At 37.9% G+C, this 19,535-nt stretch overlaps 1 protein-coding gene across 1 annotated transcript in view; it reads left to right on the top strand.

Annotated features, from left to right (window-relative positions):
• The window catches only part of MATN2 (matrilin 2), a gene marked incomplete at its 5' end in the record, with an annotated part of 60,852 nt that overhangs the window by 26,591 nt on the left and 14,726 nt on the right, over nt 1-19,535 (top strand). Inside the window, 15 exons of the mRNA XM_080340337.1 lie at nt 3,861-3,983; nt 6,338-6,460; nt 11,130-11,252; nt 12,393-12,515; nt 14,034-14,156; nt 14,326-14,448; nt 14,809-14,931; nt 15,023-15,145; nt 15,354-15,476; nt 18,020-18,142; nt 18,237-18,359; nt 18,438-18,560; nt 18,733-18,855; nt 19,057-19,179; nt 19,318-19,440. Coding sequence (XP_080196463.1) covers nt 3,861-3,983; nt 6,338-6,460; nt 11,130-11,252; nt 12,393-12,515; nt 14,034-14,156; nt 14,326-14,448; nt 14,809-14,931; nt 15,023-15,145; nt 15,354-15,476; nt 18,020-18,142; nt 18,237-18,359; nt 18,438-18,560; nt 18,733-18,855; nt 19,057-19,179; nt 19,318-19,440 — 1,845 coding nt within the window. The remainder of the gene's footprint in view (nt 1-3,860; nt 3,984-6,337; nt 6,461-11,129; nt 11,253-12,392; nt 12,516-14,033; nt 14,157-14,325; nt 14,449-14,808; nt 14,932-15,022; nt 15,146-15,353; nt 15,477-18,019; nt 18,143-18,236; nt 18,360-18,437; nt 18,561-18,732; nt 18,856-19,056; nt 19,180-19,317; nt 19,441-19,535) is intronic.

The raw sequence follows: 19,535 nt of genomic DNA, 5'->3' as shown, positions 1-19,535 counted from the left end.
ATATCTAAGACTTCTAAAATTTTAACTCCAGCAAAAGTAAATGAGAAAGTGAAGAAAACTCTTCTCACAGGCAGGTTTATTAAGTTGTCTTCCTCTTTTCTGATGGACTAATTTCTCTGGTTAAGGATCAAAGGCAATACTAATTGCTTCCTTGACACACGAGTTGCCCAGTTACCTGAATGGCAATAATTAAATAAAATCTCATAACCAGAAGCTCACAACATATCCATTCCAAGTGACCGCTGAATGGCCAACCACTCTGAGTGTTTGCAACACACAGTTCATGAGCAAATTTGTAAACTAAATGATATTTGAAACTGTCTGAAACTGTCTCAGTGACAGGTATGGCTGGCAGAGCACTATCACTTTGCCTTTTTAAACAGCTTTCCGTGTTAGCTGCTCTCCTTTCAAATAAAAAAAATATCCTGTTGGTTGAAGTTTGGTGGTAATGAGCTATTCTTTCTCTGGACACTCAGTCTCTCCACCTTCATAGTGCAGCTGGACATGCTGTCCTCTCTTTCCTGGAACCGGTGGAAGACTGTCTTCGTATTGCTGCAGCTGTTGGGCTTGGGACCTCTTCTCCTGGCAGTGGTTTGGCTGCTGACACCTCTCGACAGTCCTGGCACTGCTACATTTTTGGGCTGCTTTCTAGGTTCTTATGAGTCTTCTGTAAGTCTGCCCTACTCTTCTCTCACATTCTTTTTCATCCTCCTTATGCTTGTACTTTGTTGCCTTTTCTTCCTGCCCTTTTTTTCTACCCTTCTTCTTACTTCGTTCTCCTAAGCCTGAGTAACCTGTATAAACATCACAGGAGTAAAACAACAACATAAGAGAAAGGTGACCCATGCTGTCCACAGTTCAAAGGGCAATGTAAGCACAAAGAGTGTAGAACTGGTCACTGGAAGCAAAAGATGGCTCTCATCACTTGCCAACTAATTCCAGGCAAGAAAAACAAGGTGCAACAGACATGGGGAGATGGCAACTGAATTAATTGCTTGCTCACTAAAAAGGTAATTAATTCATCCTTTGTAAAAGTTTCTTATTGAGATAGGCATGGGTTAACATTAAAAACAGTGAGATATGTAATGGTCGCATTCTAATGTGTATCTCATGACTCATTACAGATATGCAAAAATAACAAAACTTTAAAAAAATGGGAAAATATTATTCTGCTTTGCTCTTATACAAATTGTATATATTTTCTATAAACCAAGTAAAGGACTAGTGCCAGTCTGCAAGGCTAAGCCTGCCCAGAATTAGGGGAATTTGTGTAAAAAAATTATTGAAAGAAGCAAATAATACTTATCTTCAAAAGCAACTGTCAAGAGAGAATGTTCTCACTTCCTAACTGTCTTAGTGGAAAGGCATTATTTAAGTTGATATGCTCATTATTCTTGCAGGGCAACGGACCTACTACTGTGAGTAAGAGGTCCCCAGAATTAATGTGAATGGAAAAAGCAGTCCTGGAAGAATGAGGTTGTGGTGATTTTGGTTTTGTGGGGTTTTTGTGTGTATTTGTTGCTGGTGGTGGGTTTGTTGGTTTGTTTGTTTGTTTGTGTGGGGTTTGTTCGTGTTTTATGTGGGCTTTGTTTGTTTGTTTGTTTGTTTTCCCCCTATTGGTCCACAGTATGTCAGGAGTTGCATAGCTATAAGAAGGCACAGTTCCTCCCTCAAGAGATTGTAATCTAAACGTACTTAGGGTCATAGTTGCTCAAATGTTGATAATAAAGCTTTCTAAGATGTGTTTAGTCATCTCTTAAACAACAAAGCTGGTGAAAGGGCTGGAAGGAATGTCCTGTGAGGAGCAGCTGAGGACTTTGGGCTTGTCTGTTCTGAAGAACAGGAGACTGAGGGGCGACTTCATTGCTTTCTGCGGCTTCCTGAGGAGGGGATGTGGAGAGGGAGGTGCTGAGTTCTTCTGCCTGGGATCCAGTGACAGGACATGTGGGCATGGTTCAAAGCTGCACCAGGGAAGGTTCAGACTGGACATGAAGAAGCATTTCTTTACTGAGAGGGTGGTCACACACTGGAACAGGCTTCCTAGAGAGGTGGTCGATGCCCCAAGCCAGTCAGTGTTTAAGAGGAATCTGGACAATGCCCTTAACAACATGTTTTAACTTTTGGTCAGCCCTGAAGTGGTCAGGCAGTTGGACCAGATGATCATTGTAGGTCCCTTCCAACTGGAACTGTTCTGTTCTATTCTATTCTATTCTATTCTATTCTATTCTATTCTATTCTATTCTATTCTATCCTATCCTATCCTATCCTATCCTATCCTATCCTATCCTATCCTATCCTATCCTATCCTATTCACATTTCAGTAGGGTTGAAATGCAGAAGAGGAGGTGAATTTATGGAGCGATCCATATGGGCTGTTTCCCAGATATGATGCTGGATAGAAAAAATATATCTATTCTTTAGACTACTTATATCTTAATGTATCTTCTAAAACACTTGAAAATATGCATGTGGTTAGAATTAATTTAAGAGGAAGGCTGACTAACTGTATGACACATTATATCCTTGAAATATATATTCAGTAAATATGTTTTTCTATGAAGTTATTCAGTCTGGAAAGAGGAAGGTGCTTGCCAGGAAAATGGTCTCACATAAAAGCCAGTAAGTAGTCTGATGGGACTTGATTCAACACAAATATTCTGGAGGGCTAAAAGAAGCTCTTTCAAAGTAACTAAACTGATTATCTACCTTCCTGAATAGATGACTTTGACCTTAACACACCTAAGTATACACATGATTTGCAAAGTCAGAGCTATTGGAGAAGGAACTGATTTCATTAAAACAAATTACTGCCTCTTAAAGCAATTTGGGAGGCACAGCAGTATAAAGTAATGAAAAAATTACTTGGCGAAGAAGGGGAAGCTGTCTCGTTAAATGTCGGTGTGAAGCTGAGCGAGTTACTGTCTTCTGCAGAAAGAATTAGGTAAACTTGCCTAATGTGGGCTTGGCAGCTCTTCGGGGAGAGAACACCTGCCTGCTACTTATCTTTAGTTTCTTCTAAGACTTCTGTGAAGAAACAGCTTAACCTGCAAAGAAATTTTTAAAAAACTTTTCACTTTTCACTTCTTCACTTCTTTTCACTTCTTCAGCACTTTTGAATGGGCTGAATGGAGTAAGCTCTGAAGCATTACCTTGTTACCCTTTTAGCAATCAATCTCGTAAATATGATTTTATGTGATAAATGACTGGACTTATTAAATAAGTGACTGGACTAGTTATGATGTTTTATTTCTCTCATGCAAAAGGCGTTATGTAAGCACAATATCAGTGGTCAATATCAGCCTGAAGCTCTCAGGCTTCACAGCTGCTGTGCACAAGGTAACTCTGGAGCACATGAGAGGGAATGAATGTACTGTGAGAGTCCCCAGTGTAGAAGGTATTGCCATGGGTCTCCTCCATACTCAGGCTACGGGAACAGCTCTTGAGAACTAGTACAACTGGGAGGGAACTAAGGAAGAGCAGAGCAATTCCAGGACTGGGACTGGAGAGACAGAACTAAATCAAACTGCTATGCCCTGGTCTACAGTGTGAACATCTGGACAGAGTTACTAACTGAGACATGGTTTCCAGATTTGAGAAGACATGTTGAGAAGGCTTCTGACAATCCAAGAGTTGATAAATGTTCAAAGGGTAGGAGAAATCATCCAGGACTCATGACAAATCAGATGTACCAATGGGTATTGAGCACATACTGCTTTTTGCAGAAAGGCTCTTCAGGACAGAAATTACATCAGCTTTTCCTTTTTCTATAGCTACTGTGTGTAACTAGTACCATAATCTCTGTACATAATAGTTCTAATTTTGTTTTTCTAATTGTACGTGTTGGTCTTGTTCTTTTTCAGTTGTAGACTACTGTGCTTTGGACAACCAAGGTTGCCAACATGAGTGTGTTAACACTGAAGACTCCTATTACTGTAGATGCCACCCAGGGTTCATTTTAAATCCAGACAAAAGAACATGCAGAAGTAAGTTGTGATAAGGTTAAATTATGAACACTTTGTACTTCTTATGTCTTCCAGTTCTCAGCAGTAATCTGCCCACTGGTCCTGGGAACACTGAATAATGCGTCATGTACAAAAAATGTTGGAGTACCCTCCAAGCCAAAGGTCATGAAAGCAATGAGAGTTGTTTTGGGGGGTAATTTTTTGGGGAGGAGGAGGAAGTAGGGTTTTCTTCTGTGAATAGGAAGCTTTTAACATGAAACCAGGCTCCTTTTTCAATAGTAAAAATCAAAAGCTTTGTCTTGCATAGTTTCTTTGATATCCAGATTTTTCAGTTAGAGTGTCATCTCCCCAGCTAGGTAAAAAACCATGTCTGAACGAGACAATTTATAATCAGCTTGTAAGACAAGCTAAAATTAAATAGTTTCACAATCAGAGGAAACATTGCAGCCTATTTTTCTATGGATTTTTCTCAATAGCTTCCATGTTTCAACCAGGTTATAACAACTTCATAGCTTTGCTTGTTTGTTGTTTGTCAAATTTGATTGTTATGGGCTAACAAGCTCAAAAATGACTGGAATTGGGAGGGAATATAAAGCGGAAGGGAACTGACAGACCAGAAAGTACTTTTGCCAAGGATTCCCTTACTTGGGAAAACAAACTACAACCTCCACAGTGTTCAGTGTCATAACTCACTTCAGAAAGTGTGAAAGGAAAACCTTAATGTATGTTCCTAGTACAAAATTAAAAAATATGGATCTTGATAAAGAAATGTTGCTATTGTGTCTGTAAGCAGACAAACTCCATTAGCTTTACATGAGTGGAACTGCTGATGCCAGTGGTGAATTTAGCCTTATATTATTGAATAATGCGTACAGATACTATTTCTCAAAAAATGCATCAATACAGAACTGCATTTCTGTGCTTTTTACAGCCTTGGAGGCCTTTCAGTCTTAAGGATGAGAAACTATGTTAACCTATAGACTACATTGCATATTATGTTTGATATCTATTTCACTTCATTTTAACATTTAGAAGGCATCTAATCCAGGCTGGACATCTGACCTTATGATCAAGGGAAAGAGACATGTACTTCTAGAAAGTGCTTGCTCACAGCTTTGACACGAATTCATGGCAGTGTCTGTACTTCCCTTTACTATGCGGGAAATCTGGATGACTTGTCAGACTAGACACCTAATTTCAAATGCTGGCTGGACAGGATCTCTGGAGTCATCTACTCTAGCTTCCTTTTCAAAATGGAACTGCCACAGACTGTAGACTGGGTCAGTTGTGATTTTATCTAGCTAAGTCTCAAAAAGCTTCAATGGAGAGTCAACAGCCTCTCTGGGCAACCTATTTCACTGCTGTACTATCCCTCTAGAGAAAAATTTTTCTCATGTCCAACCTGAATTACCCAAACCACAGGTGATGACCATTGTTCCTTCTTATATCATTTGACACTACCAAAAGGGTTTAGCTCCATCACCTACAACAAGAAATTGTGGGCTGCAGTGAAACACCTTTCTCTTCATCACACTAAATAAGACCAGATTGCTCAAGCTCTCTGCACAAGCCATGTGGACTATGTACCAACAGCCTTCATAGGGCTCTGTTGAGCCCTCTTCATTTTATTCCCCTTAACTGAGGAGAGAAGGGAAGGGACTGTTCCAGAACTGGACAAACTATGTCAAATGCAACATAATCAGTGCTGAGTACACCAGTGCACCAGTATGAGGTTTGCTTTTTGTGTAGGGAGAGCACACTGTTGGCTCAGATTACAGCTCACACTCTCTGTAAACTTCAGATCACTGGATTAAAATGTTGTAAATTTAAAATCTTTACCACAAATTTCTACATATTTGGTTTACATATTGAATCTTGGGGATGATCACCAACTCACACCCATGCCAGAGCAGATCTCTGCATCAGCGAGCAGGCCTGGGCCTGGGTTGCCAGCTCCTGAGGTCTCATGATTATCTCAGAATCCTGGCTTTCCTTTCAAAAATAGAAAGTAAGCTTTCATGCTCATGGCTACAAAGAAGAGGTTGAAAATGTAAATGTTATCAGTATGGTCAGGCATATCTGACAAATGTTTTCTCTGGGAATTACTCCAGACTTCTCAGAATGAAATACAAGGAGCACGGCTCAGGAGTGCAACCCTGCCAACACCAGCAGAGTACTCCATGTGTGGCTGGAAGAGAGTAGCAAATTCAGATTACAAGTGAGGCGGGTAGAGGTCATTCCTAGGTACTGAATTAACTGTTAAGGGGACTCTTGCCACTCTTGCTGCTAGAAAAAAGAAAACAAATTAACTGGGTTTTACTTAGCTTATTTCTGAGCAATTATATGGCTTACTGACACAATTTTTTCCCACTTAGGACCAGACTATTGTGCTCTTCAGGACCATGGCTGTGAACAGGAATGTGTTAATACAGATGATTCCTATTTTTGTCGATGCCAAGAAGGGTTCAGACTTAATCCAGATAAGAAAACATGCAAAAGTGAGTAATCCTTTGGATGGTGTTAAACCTGCTGTGAATGGTTTCCCTTCTGAAAGGATGAAAGTTTTCTTTATAATTAAGGTTGAAACAAATGTTTCTTTATAAACTTGAATTTTAACTGAGCCAGTTATGCTGGAAAAATAGATTGTTTTCTGTTTTATAGACCAGATTGTATATTAGATGTTTTCTGAAGAGATTTATGGAAACCTGAGGAGTAATACAGGAACCAGAGTGACTCAAAACCAATAAGTTAATTACTTATTTGAAACTTTTTGACCTTGTCTTGTAGTGACACAAACAACCTTAAAAAAAACCCATCGCCTTTCTTTGCCCAGTTGGTTTAGCCAAGGACAGATGTATTTCATTAGCTTGGGAAAGTGTTAGATACGTAATGTAGCTCTTAAAATCAATTTGAAGTTACACACTAAACTCAACAATTTCCTAAAAGAAAAAGAAAAAACAGCAAAGTCAGGGTTCTAAACATGTACTATTTACTTTAAAAAGATTTTCATGTTACTGCACTTCTTGAGTAGAGGCCTGGAATCACAGCAGATTTTCAATGTAATGTTAAAGTTTAAGGAGAATATATTAAGCAAAGTGAACTAGCTTCAGTGCGTGACTCAGTTCTTGGTGGAGGGAGAGCTGTACTGCTGATATTTTATGAATAAGAGCTTGCCTGGAGCAACATAATTATATTTCTAGATGCTCATAAAATTTATCTGGTTTTGGAACTGTATTTTCTTTCAGTCTTAAAGATGCGTTCTCATGAAGCATCCAAGTCTCCACACTGCTATTTTTACAGCGATCCATGCTATTCTGGTTTTTGTTATCTATATGATATTTTAATAGATTCAGGTTTTTATAGATTGCATGTGCATTGGTGGGTACAGGAACAAAAGAACAGTATTGTGTAGAATATTTATTGGCAAGGATGCAATTGCAAATTAAAGGGAAATTGTGATTCCCATTTAGTGTATTTTTCCTTAACCTTAGGGGGCTTTGGATTTGGCTGTAAACCTGGTGACATTTCCAGGATTAAGCTCTGGTTCCAAAACTTGTTATAACAAGGCTCATGTTAGATAAGCTTGTAAAATAAAGCAGAACATCTTAATAAATTAGAGAAAATGTATCACTGGCAACCAGCATCAGGCCTTCCTCCTTCACCACAATGCATGACTTCTGATGAATGTGGTGTTCAAAGTGAAGTCTTGAATAGCCAAATATTTGCAATCCCTTTCAGATCATCAGCTCACTGTCAGCTTTAGCAGGTGCCCAAAGCACAGGATCCAGCATTGTTTAGGAAAAGTGAGTTTTTCTAAGCCATTTACTTCAGAAACAGTCATGGCTGGCTTGAATTCTTCACTGTTTTTCTCTCCACAGAAGTAAACTTTGGTACTTTAGGTCAGCGTGATTGTGAATGTGAATATGTTAACACTGAGGAGTCAATTGTGTGCAAATGTTATCCTGGATACGCCCAACAACATGATGGCAAAACATGCAGAAATGAGTGTGTCTTATGAACTACAGAGATTAGTTACTGCAGCAGGGCGAGGTGTGAACAGAGTGAGAAAATGCTCCTGGGTCCTTTTTGAGATCTTTCTGATCTATGCAAACCTATGTTACTGTAAAGTCCAACATGAGCCAGGCCTGGTGAAATAATGCTGTAGTGAGATCCCTGATCCAGTAAAGAATCATGGAATAATAGAATTCTTAAGGTGGGAGAAGACCTTTAAGATCATCAAGTCCAACTGTTAACCTAGCATTGCTAAGTCCACCACTAAACCGTGTCCCTAAGCACCACATCTACACAGCTTTTAAACATCTCCAGGGATGGTGACTCAACCACTTCCCTGGGCAGCCTGTTCCAGTACCTGACAACCCTTTCGGTGAAGAAATTTTTCCTAATATCCAACCTAAACCTCCCCTGGCACAATCTGAGGCCATTTCCTCTTGTACTGTGTTAGGGAATAGAATGCCTGAGCTTATTGAATTATTAGGTATACTGCTTCTTATAGAACTTCTTTAGAAACAGCTTATCCAGAATTCACTTAGCATAAGTTTGCTTAGCATAACTTCTGAAAACTGTGAACCTTTGAACTTTCTGCTTTGTTAAGTAAAAAAGGACACAGAGTCTTCCCCGAGCCTGTAGTGCTGCCTGGGGTTGTTGTGACCCAAATGCAGGACCCGGCACTTGGTCTTGCTGAGCCTCATACAATTGGCCTCAGCCCAACCATCCAGCTGGTCCAGATCCCTCTGTAGAGCCTTCCTGCCCTCAAGCAGATCAACACTCCCACCCAACTTGGCATGGTCTGTAATTTACATCCAGGTCATTGATAAAGATAATAAACAGAACTGACCTCAATACTGAACCCTGGGGAATACCACTCGTGACTGGCCACCAACTAGATTTGGCTCCATTCACCACAACTCTTTGGGCCTGGCCGTCCAGTCAGTTCTTTACCCAATGAAGAGTACACCCATCCAGGCCATGAGCTGCCAGCTTCTTCATGAGAATTCTGTGAGAACTAAAGCATCATCTTCTCCAAGCCCAATAACTGGGGAAAATGCATTCAGCCAAGGTGTATTAACACAAAGGCAGAGCTCACTGTTGAACATTTGTATCATTGCTATGTGCTACATAAACTGCAGCAAAGATAATACTGATATATGTCAATGTGTGGAGATAAGTAGAGACTTCCCCCTTCTATATGTTTGCACTTTCAGTGATCTGTTCAATAAAATGTCCTCTTTTAAGATGAATGTTTCTAACGGAAGGATCAGTGTTGCACCAGAAAAACCCAACAACATTGCCCACTTGAAGCTTTTAAAATATGCTTTTATTGCAGAGAACCATTTTGCACATCATCTGAAATACTGGCAGCATTTTTCCTTGATGTATTTATGACATATTTTTCCAAGGAAACACTCAGTCACTAAAATTTAAAAAAATTACAGGCCAGGGAGTAATTTTTTTTAAATAAACTCTTTGTGATAAAGCCATATTTAAAGAAATTCGGGTGTGTTGCAAGAGCTCAGAACTTTTTAACAATTGTGATTTTAAACTATCACAAGTTGAATACCTAAAAAATGATACATCCCAAGACACTCATTATTTTTAAAAAGAGTAACCCTTCCCCTTCTTACAATTTTTTTTACACATGGAATGAAGCACACATGATGACCCAATTTACAATAATACTAATTTCTAAAGCCTGGTAAATTAGCAGCTTTGTGATTACTGCGCTGTTTGAATGTGTGTTAAAAGATTCTGCATGAGGACCCAAAATATTTAAATGTTAAAATTCATCTTAATGTCCGTGTTTGTATTGTAAAAGATGGTGCCAAACAGATGCGATTTTTCACAGAGAAATTGGGATTTTTATTTTCTTTTTTTTTTTCCATGTTTTTGTGTGCTCTGAGAAGTTACACAAGCCTCTTCATGATGATGTAAACTCTTGGAAAAAGGAGAATGTTCCAGCTGGAACTTGGTTAACTAGTAAAAACTGACACCTCAGCTTCACTTGCTCAAGCCAACGATATCGCTGTCTATGTGTAATGGTGAATCCGGACCAATTACTGCAAACTTGTTGCTTAGTTAAATAAACTAATGAACAGCAATATTTAGAACTAAGTAATTTTACATTAAGTACAGGTTTTTTTTAATGTAAACAAATAGCTGCAGACCTGCCTGTTCACATCTGTAAATGGTTTTCAAATAGAGACATATGAGACTGTGTTTGTGTCTGAGGGAACTCCACTATCTTTTATTGAGTTAAGCTAAAGTGATTTGGGCCTATATAACTAAAAATAGCCATTAACAGATTGGCAATAAAATATTATGAGGAAGTTCAGAGTAAAGCCTTTTTCCCAAAATGTGCTTTTTCTGTACTTACAGAGTCAATAGATTACATAGTACATCTGCATGTGCACATATCTCACCCTACTACATTGTTATCCATTCTATTTGACAATATAATTTTTAAAACTGATTCACACCTCTCTCTCCCTTCTCCTCACCCTTCATCTTTCACACAGCCACTTGCATACAAGACTGGAAAAAAAAAAAAATCAATTTTACCTTGTTTGGAATAGGAAAATCAAAGAAAAGGAACATATTAAGCCACTGATAACTTATATCTGTCCTCAACGATGCTTTAACCACTTGAACCTGTTGGCTGGTTAAAGTTTTAAATTGGTGATTTCTCATCCTGTTGAAAAATAATTTATTGTTTATGATATAATCTAAAAGCCATAATTTCTATTTCAAGAGTTACTAATATTCATACTTGCTCTCTGAGAAAATGTGATGGTGAACAAAAGAGAGAGTCTTGCTTTTGAAAGCAAGCAGGCATGACTCTGTGGGTAAGACCAGGCAGGTCTTCAAGGTTCTCCCTTCACTCCACTTTGCGTTAGTTTCCCCTTGTGATTTTTGGCAAGGGAGATCTGTACTTCATCAGGTTTGTTATCCGCCAAGTAGGGTTGTTGTATTAATTTCACTTAGATGCTGTTGACTCAGATTACTCAAATAGGTGGGTATACTGCATAAATAAAAAGCTATAATGATCTTTTTCCCTTGATTCGCAAAGGCATTGTGTACTAACTGCAGTGTCACAGTGTAGGTATCTAAGGCTCCAGTGTGATTTCTTCAATTATTAACACAAATCAATAGGAGTGGACCACTGTGCTGAAAGCAATCATGGCTGCGAGCAACTGTGCCGAAATACTGGTGACTCCTACGTCTGTGAGTGCTCTGAAGGGTTTGTCATCAATGAGGACCTAAAAACCTGCACACGTAAGTCTTGTGAGAACCTCCTTGATCTCAGCTCACCTGGGAAAAGTTTCTGGTTTTGTACAGGGAAGAGGACACACCTTCAATTTATTCTTAGAGTGCATTTTGATAATACTTTAATAATGATTTGAAAGCAGAAACAGACAGGAAGAGGAATTAGGAAATTATACCTGTCAAGAACCACTGGAAATTTAGAAACAGCCAAACTATAGAGATTTGTCAACTTGTACATGGGAAATTCCTTTTACTTTGTAGTAAAAAGGTGTTTTTTCACTCTGAGTTATTTTTCTCCAGGCCATACTTGAAGACTTAGCAGCAGAATCATGGTGCTGTGGCGTCTGAAATCCCTCTGTGCAATTAAACTGAGCCCTTTTGAATAGCTCCTTTTCTTGCCAGCGAATCCCTCTCCTCATATATATTGAGGAAAGAGACTTAGCCTATTCCTGAGCTTCAGATGAGTTGTTGAAATCTCGTGGACATTTTCAGGCCATCATGAAAAGCGTTTTTGCACTTTGGGATTTCCTGAATAAGCAGTTGAATGTCAGGGATTAGCATTTATCATATACCACTTCTAATGGGAAAACATCTGGGATTTACAATTCTGGTGTCATATACACAGGCACAAGTATGTTAAGACAGCTGCAGGAACACCTGAATGGTAAACAGATTTCTGCTCTGACAACTAATTACAAAAAAATGAGTGACACTGTGTGTATTGCCAATGGACTGGGGCAAGTGCTGTCTGCAGGATCCCAGGGCTCCTGTGTCTTAGACAGAAGAAACATTTAGGAAATTTGAGATGAAAAATGGACCATATTTGACAGTACTTGTTTTTTGCAATTCTTTGCAAAAGCAAAGAATCATCTACACAAAAACCCACTGAGGTCCCTGAGAGTTTTTTTTGCTATGTCAGATCCAGCAAAGTGTGATTTCTCAACTCTGCATAAAGCAGCCAATGGAAGGTACACCATAAGGCCCTCTTACATTTTATTAAAGGTATATGAATGTTATCAGAGAAGGGACTGGATTATTGTTTAAGCAGTTCAATCTATTTACTTCTTATATACCATGGAAATACTAGAGATGAAAATTAATTGAATTATTTTGGGGTTATTTTTTGAATAATTTAAATTTCTCCTGCAGGAGTTGACTATTGTGCTCTGAGCGATCATGGCTGTGAACATTTGTGTGTAAATGGTGACAGATCTTACACTTGTCAGTGTTTTGAAGGATACAGGCTTCGTAATGATGGGAAAACATGTAAACGTAAGTTATTGTTCAGCAACTCAGATTTTTATTACACACATAGAAGAAATCCATCAGGTAGGATTTGATTGCCTAAACATTGCCATCCAGTGTCATTTTAAATGCTCAAGGATTCAAAAAGTTTGCGCTTTCCCCTTTGGTGTCATATTTGCCAGCAGTATGTCAGTATCCTGGATACTCTAGGGCATCTATAGTGGCACTGGATATATACTTTTAGGCACCTGAATCACACACTAAATGTCTTTGCCTTTTAAAAATTAGCCCTGAAACTGGACTATTAGGAACCCAAAACTATTTTACTCTGACTTACATCCCTGTATGGGACCACTGTAATTTTATTCTCAAATCAAGGCAAAAATAGATACTGTTTGTGAAGTCTTATATAGCATGAATAGCCTTGCAGAATTACTAACGGAAAGTTCATTCAGCATGGGGTAAGGATGATTTCAAAAGAGATATCATAATTGCATTCCATATTTGACTGCATTAGCAGTTATGAAAAGTGGCAGATATTAAAAAAAAATCATTGCAAATTTTTCTCCAGTTTTATAGTTTTGTTCACTAAGTGATCAAAGAAGAATCATGGATGAATCCCTGAAAAACACACAGGCATGAAATACTTTATGACGGTAATTCAAATAATATCCACAGATCTCGTCAACATCTGCTGTTAAAAGCATTTACAGAAAAAAAAATTGGAAGTCATCCAGATACTACCATAACAAATGAAAAGATCCCTATTATCAGTCTGTGTGTCACAACACCTTACTTTGTTAGTCCATGCAAACAGAGACATTTTGCTTGTCTCAAAAAATGCTGACACTCTCATCTTGCAAAAGGCTAAAAGCAAGTGAATTTTTCTGCCCTTGCAGAAATCCTTGCAGGAAAATAAAGGATGTGAAAGGGGAAAAAAGTGAAAGCAAGGTGTTATCTTATTTTGAAACATGAATTGTAGCTAAATTCTGTATCAGAAAACCCCATTGAAAATCTCCTTGCCCAATTACAGCTGACAATTCCAGAATTTCACAGGATCATACAATCTGTCTTTCTCATTACTGTGAAATACTGCATACGCTGAGCTTTTGCAAACCTATGTTACGAAAAAGGGACAAACACCTCTGAACCTAAGCACAGGGAGAAAAAAAAGTGTAATTATTTCAGGTTTGAGCAGGTTTATTACTGAATTTGAGAAGATGATGATAGAAAGATCTGTTTCACACTTTGGAAATCCCCGTGGGTCACTCGTCTGCATGCTAGGGACATGTGAAGTTCTACAGCCTCTAGAACTGCAACAGTGCACTTTTCCTTAATAGTAAGGTTGTAAAATTAGCAGGACAAAGATGTATCTTTTTGATACAGAAGAAAAACATCCCAGCTTCTTTTTTTTTTTCAAAATTATTTGCAGGATTGAGTCCAGTATACCAGCTAGGACAAGAACACTCAGTAGCTGGGAATTGTAAGACTTTGAACATCTTACCCTTAGCTAACACAATTTTTTATCTCTTGAATTATTCCCAGGTAAAAATGTCTGCAGATCAGTCAACCATGGCTGTGAGCATGTTTGCGTTAGTGCTGACAATTCCTATGCCTGCAAGTGTCACGAGGGATTTGTACTGAGAGCAGATGGCAAGACGTGCAGAAGTGAGTGACCAGTTATCTATTGAACATTTTTGCATGCGCATCAGGCAAGGAAAGAAAGGGATTTTTCACCTCTTACTGGAAAAAAAAAACCCAACCAAACAGCCTTCCTGTTGATATCGACATTTTTTAGCATGTTACGATTCAAAACCTGTATTTATATCATTCCCAGGACAGGACATCTGCAAGTCAGTCAGCCACGGCTGTGAGCATATTTGTGTTAATGAAGACGAGTCATATGTTTGCAAGTGTCACGAAGGTTTCCAGCTGAGAGAAGATGGGAAAACATGCAGAAGTAAGTACTCTGATAATTACCAATAGACTTTTATCTATGGTATGTAGGCTTGTGGAACTGTTCTAACAAATACCCCTTCAGTAGTTTACTATTATAATACAGTAGTATTGTTAAACCTGCCAGGAGCCTTTAAGAGACTCTGTGGACAGAAATAGTGTCTTATAATAGCCAAACTGATATGATTTGGGACAAAAAAAGACCCACAGTTTGTCAGGTACCAGGAGTTAGCAGTATTTGCTCCCTAAATTTTTGCACATTTCTTCCAATGATGTCAGTAGATCTAATAAAAGCTATTACTTCTCCCTGCATTATACATTCACCTTAGATGTGCTTTAACCAAACACCATCAACTGTTCTCAGATAAAGACATTTGCAGTTCAGTTGACCATGGCTGTGAACATGTTTGTGTTAATGCTGATGAGTCATACATCTGCCAGTGTTACGAGGGATTTGTACTAAGGGAAGATGGAAAAACATGTAGAAGTAAGTATCCTTACCTTTAATAGAAAATTTCCTTTATAATCTGTGCATTTGTAGACATGTTTTAAACGCCAGAAATCTTATTTTTTTCCAGATAAAGATGTTTGCAATTCTGTTGACCATGGCTGTGAGCATGTCTGTGTGAATACTGATAGTTCATACATTTGCCAGTGCTATGAGGGTTTTGTATTGAGGGAAGATGAGAAGACGTGCAGGAGTAAGTTATTTGATGGTACTATATTTTTTGCACTCAGAAGTCTACTGAAGAAACAAACTGTGTTAGAGGCAGATATTCTTACAGGTGATTTTACCTGACAAAAAGGAAGATAAATTATTTACTAGGAGCTTATTACTTTTAGTCTTCAAAGTTTTGGAAATGTTCTCATTCATCAAACTGTAGTAAATAAAATCTAAATTATTCCTAGATAAGGACATCTGCAAATCAGTCATTCATGGCTGTGAACATCTTTGTGTTAATAATGATGATTCATACACTTGCCAATGCCATGATGGATTTGTACTGAGGCAAGATGGGAAAACGTGCCGAAGTAAGTAGTTTGTGAATAAAAGAAGAATTTTCATTTTCCTTTATTAGGAGATTATTCACTGATTCATAGTGGTCAGAATGGAATATTGTTCTCTATAGATCATAAGATTTCTATTAGTTAATTGGTTGAACTAAAGATATATTTCAGAAAATCAGCCAATTTTAAGGTTTTAATGTAGCTTTTAAAATATGCAAACTTCATTTCTAGATTCAGTATGCCAAGTATCAATCTTCAGCATAGCATGTTGATACAGTTTACTTTGATGCGTTGATGTTCTAATTGCTCCTGTGTTGTTCTGCGTATATTCATTCAGACCATGACTTAACTTGTTCCTTAACCTCTTACCATGTCCTGTTGTAAATGATACGCAGATGAAACTCCTTCAGGCTCTTTATCTGTTTTTCATTCTTTTCCTAAGTCTCTTCCTGCTCCCCTAAAACCTCTGCTATTCATCAGCATCCTTGTGGGAACACCAGAGAGATACGAAGTTTTAATAGGAGGCACAGCTGGGTCCAGGAACTATAAGTCACCTAATTATTATTTGAATCTACCTTTTTTAATCTTTTATCTTTTTTTTAATCTATCTTTTTTGGATCACCAAAGATAGCATTAGTTTGTGACCAAAATATTCTGCCGGCGCTTGCGTTCAATCAGTTATCTACCATGATCATAAGGTCTTTAAGACTCTCAGTCACATCAGTGTCCCATATCCTTTAAGTACAGCCTTCATTCTTTGTTTCTAAATGTATAGACTTAGTTCTGGCTGTTTCAAAATACAGACAGTTTGCTGTTACCCAGTTTGCAAAAAGATTCATGTGTCCTTCTATCACAGCTGCTCTATTTTTATTTGCCATTCTCTCAAACTTGGAGTAACCTACAAACTTTGTCAGTGACTATTTTGTGTTCTCTTTCGGGTTGTTCATAAGGACGTTAAGTAGCAGAGGAGCACAGCATATTCTTGGAGAGAAAACTACTTGATGTTCAGGCATTTACAATTTACTCTGAAGCCCTCTCTAGCCAATGTTAATCTATTAAAAGTTGATTCTGTAGTCCATTTTCTTAATCAAAATAAATACCAAGACTGCTGCCTTACTGAGGGCTCCATTGCATGAACAGCATGAGCTTTGTGAATAAGCCTCATAATCAATTAAAAAAGATACTTAGTTTTCCAGGTTCTATTTTTCCCTAATACCGATTTATATTAATTTTCATTCTTTGATTTTATTCTGGATCAAGTTTTGCATTATCTATTTCATTATTTTAATGCAAATCAATGTCAGGCTGACAGGATTATAGTGAACTAGTCACCCTTTTCAAACACTGGAATAGCACTATTTTTTCAGAGTGTGTGCAAGCACTGGGGATGGAAACTGCTCAGCTACAGAGACCATATTTTGGGGGGATATCTAGTAAAATAAATAGTGCCATCATAATTCACTTTTTAATTATTATTATTATTATTTCCCCTCCTGTCTCAAAATACTTTGGCATTCAGCTGTGTAAAATTAATCCTTTTGAAGTAATTGCCATGTCTGCTGCTGGTTTTTATTTGATTCTGTTTATAAACAATGTGTCTGAGTTGTACACAGTTGTGTATAAGCTGAAGCTAATTTTTACTTACATGATCATTTCTTCTTTATCTGTTATAATGTGATTTAGCTTAGATTGCTGTGTCTTGAATATAATGCTTGTTGAGTTAGAAGATTGTCTGCTGTAATATTTTTTGGCATTTTTGTATTGCCAGCGTGAGAGCTCCAGGTAATTTGGCTCAGATTGAAGTTCTTGTGAAAATACAAGCGTTTTTTTCACTACACATTAAAGCTAAGTATTTTTCTCAGACTCAATCTGAACTTGGCTGTCAGTATTATTGCAATTTCTACATAAATGTAAGTTCTCCATTAGCAATTGAGAATATTTTCTTTTGTGTTGCAGTGCAGGGAATGCTGATAGCTCGCTCCACTTCCTTCTGTCCTTTCTCCCCATCTATCCTTCTTGGAGAGGTTTTAACCAACTGGCTTTAACACGGCAGTCGTACAAATCCTCCCACCATTTTTCAGCAATACCAGTTAGATTTCATTTATCCTCTTAAATGAGTATTTCCTGTTCTTCTGGGGTTTGTTTATGCAGACTCTTGGCATGTTAAGGATGTTAAAGAATTATTTTGTTTCATGTCCTGTGGCGTTTTGCTTAATTTTGTCTTTACCAGCATGAATTTGTGCTATATGTCTGTATTACATTATTCCCTTCTGTTGGTCTTGCTGATCTTAATGTAAATTCCTTCTCGTTAATCTAGTCAGATTAATCCTAAAATAATTTATTGACAGGAGGAGGCCATCCAAACCATGCAATTCTTTCTGCTTAGATGGTAAAGAACTTTTGTTCAATGTAAACTAAGCTGTCTATCATTTAACTAGCCAGAGATGTGCTTTCAGTTTGCAGGCTTCCATCTTTCTTTCCTGATAGGATTACCCCCCCAGTCTTTGTATTTATAAAAAAAAAGTTTAAGTAGCAAACTACATTAAATATTATCTAACTGTTCCCAGGCAAGGATATTTGCAAATCCGTCAACCATGGCTGTGAACATGCTTGTGTTAATGCTGGTGATTCATTTGTTTGTAAGTGTCAGGAGGGATTCCTGCTAAGAGAAGATGGAAAAACATGCAAAAGTAAGTAGACTGATATTTATCAGCATACTTTTTATCTGCAGCTCATGCTTGTGTAGAAATGCATTAAGCAGCAAGAGCTGTCATCTGTTTTCAGATAAAGATCTTTGCAAATCAGTCAACCATGGCTGTGAACATGTTTGTGTGAATACTGATGATTCGTATATCTGCAAATGCCATGATGGGTTCCTACTGAGAGAAGATGGGAAAACCTGCAGAAGTAAGTATCATGAAAACGAAATGTGATGAATTACACATTCTGATGCTGTATGTCAACTACCAGCTCTTCTGTTTGCAGATAAGGATGTTTGCAATTCAGTCAACCACGGCTGTGAACAAGTTTGTGTGAATACTGACGATTCCTACATCTGCAGGTGTCATGAGAAATTCATACTGAAAGAGGATGGGAAGACATGTAGATGTAAGTAGCCTGAGCTATAAAAGTATGTTTTCACTTGAAGCTTTTATGTGTTGTGGCCATGAGTGCTTGCACAAGTGTATATTTGTGATTTCTAACTATTTGAGCTGGTTAATAAAAGATATTCTCTCTCCCTAACAAACCTCACCTCACAAACTCCATTCACTCTTCTCAGATAAAGATGTTTGCAACTCAGTTGACCACGGCTGTGAACATATTTGTGTTAATACCAATGATTCCTATATCTGCAAGTGTCATGAGAACTTCATACTGAGAGAAGATGGGAAAAACTGTAGGAGTAAGTTGTTTAATCATTGTTTTGTTCTTCTTGGTCTGTCAATGAAACACACTATGCAACAGTAGTGCGTTATTTGTCTTTAATATAGAACCAATTCATGGAAGTGAGCTCCTTCATGGAAGATTTTTGCCATAATGTTTACATTTTGTGAAAGTTATTTGCCTAGCTAATTGTGCTAAATATAATTTTCATTATCCCAAGGTAAAAATATCTGCAAAACAGTCAACCATGGTTGTGAACATGTCTGTGTTCCAACTGGCGATTCATACACGTGTCAGTGTCACAAGGGATTTGTACTGAGGCAAGACAAGAAAACATGCAGGAGTGAGTAGCTGAAACTTTTATGGGGAACAAGTCTTTTGACTCATAAAGAAATAACAGACAAATTCATTCAAAGCTTGTTAATGCCAGTTTTGCATTTGAGAAATGCTCTAATAAGGACATTCTCTTAACAATTCTCAGATAAAGACCTGTGTAAATCCATCGACCATGGCTGTGAACACGTGTGCATTAATAATAACAATTCATACAGCTGTCAGTGCCATGAGGGTTTTGTCCTGCGACAAGACGGGAAAACATGTCGAAGTAAGTAACAATATGTCTGTCAGCCAGTCTTCTCTGGCATCACTACATAAATGAACAAAGATGTTATACTACTTTGCCATACGTTCTTCAAATAT

Source organism: Nesoenas mayeri (assembly GCF_963082525.1).
Source record: "Nesoenas mayeri genome assembly, chromosome: 2".
In the NCBI taxonomy this organism is placed as follows: domain Eukaryota; kingdom Metazoa; phylum Chordata; class Aves; order Columbiformes; family Columbidae; genus Nesoenas; species Nesoenas mayeri.
The sequence above is the reverse complement of the archived record's forward strand: the minus strand, read 5'-3'. Positions and strand labels throughout refer to the sequence as shown.